At 47.8% G+C, this 711-nt stretch overlaps 1 protein-coding gene and 1 pseudogene across 1 annotated transcript in view; one reads left to right on the top strand and one right to left on the bottom strand.

Moving 5' to 3' along the window:
• Window positions 1-123, bottom strand: part of LOC109473205 — a 4,598-nt pseudogene extending 4,475 nt beyond the window's left edge.
• A 167-nt stretch (window positions 124-290) lies between these two features.
• Window positions 291-711, top strand: part of LOC109473204 (vitamin K-dependent protein C-like) — a 7,155-nt gene continuing 6,734 nt past the window's right edge. The window contains exon 1 of the mRNA XM_019773081.1: window positions 291-481. Coding sequence (XP_019628640.1) covers window positions 291-481 — 191 coding nt within the window. The remainder of the gene's footprint in view (window positions 482-711) is intronic.

Raw genomic sequence — 711 nt, 5'->3', positions numbered from 1 at the left:
ATCCAGTCTATCGTGGTTGGGGCAGGCTGTCTTCGGGGCTCTAATAGTTTTCCCCATCCAGACCGCCCGGTATACCGGTAGGCGTGTTACGCCTGTGGGAGTTTTGCACGCCAGGTGCCCCATGGTGCAAAACCTACCGGGGAATTTTGGTTACTCGGGCGGGAAAGAGCTTCTGCAGCCCCGAAGAGAACTCGTTCCAATGACGATATACTGGGCACCAGGCTACATCAACGCAATAAAACCTTTTTAGGTATATGTGTCCTTTTTCGCTGTTTTTTTCTTAGATCATCATGCCCGTGCGCAGCGATGGCGAGTGCCTGCGCGAAATCAGGGACAACAGTAAATCCGGACAGGCGCTGTCGTACACGGACAGGATGTTCTGTGCGGGACACCGGAGCCGGGACCGGGGAGGACCCCGGGACGCCTGCCGAGGGGACTCCGGGGGACCCTTCGTCGTCAAGCACGTTAAGAAGGAGGACAGGTAATGTCCATTTATTCTTTTCTATCAATTTATTTTTTTAAATATTTTTATTTTCATGGCGTCTTTGAGATTGTGCTTGATTTTCGTCGAGTAATTCTTCACACAAACAAAAGGCATAGAGATGGAACCAATTCAAGTTAAAGCCACCCAAGGATGCAAAATAAATGGATTTTCAAATTATTTGTTCAGCAATTCTTTTAATGTACTAAGTTGAATCTATCTTATCCCAT

This window comes from Branchiostoma belcheri, unplaced genomic scaffold, assembly GCF_001625305.1.
Source record: "Branchiostoma belcheri isolate BF01 breed outbred unplaced genomic scaffold, Haploidv18h27 scaffold293, whole genome shotgun sequence".
Taxonomy (NCBI): Eukaryota; Metazoa; Chordata; class Leptocardii; order Amphioxiformes; family Branchiostomatidae; genus Branchiostoma; species Branchiostoma belcheri.
This window is presented reverse-complemented; position numbering and strand designations above follow the sequence as displayed.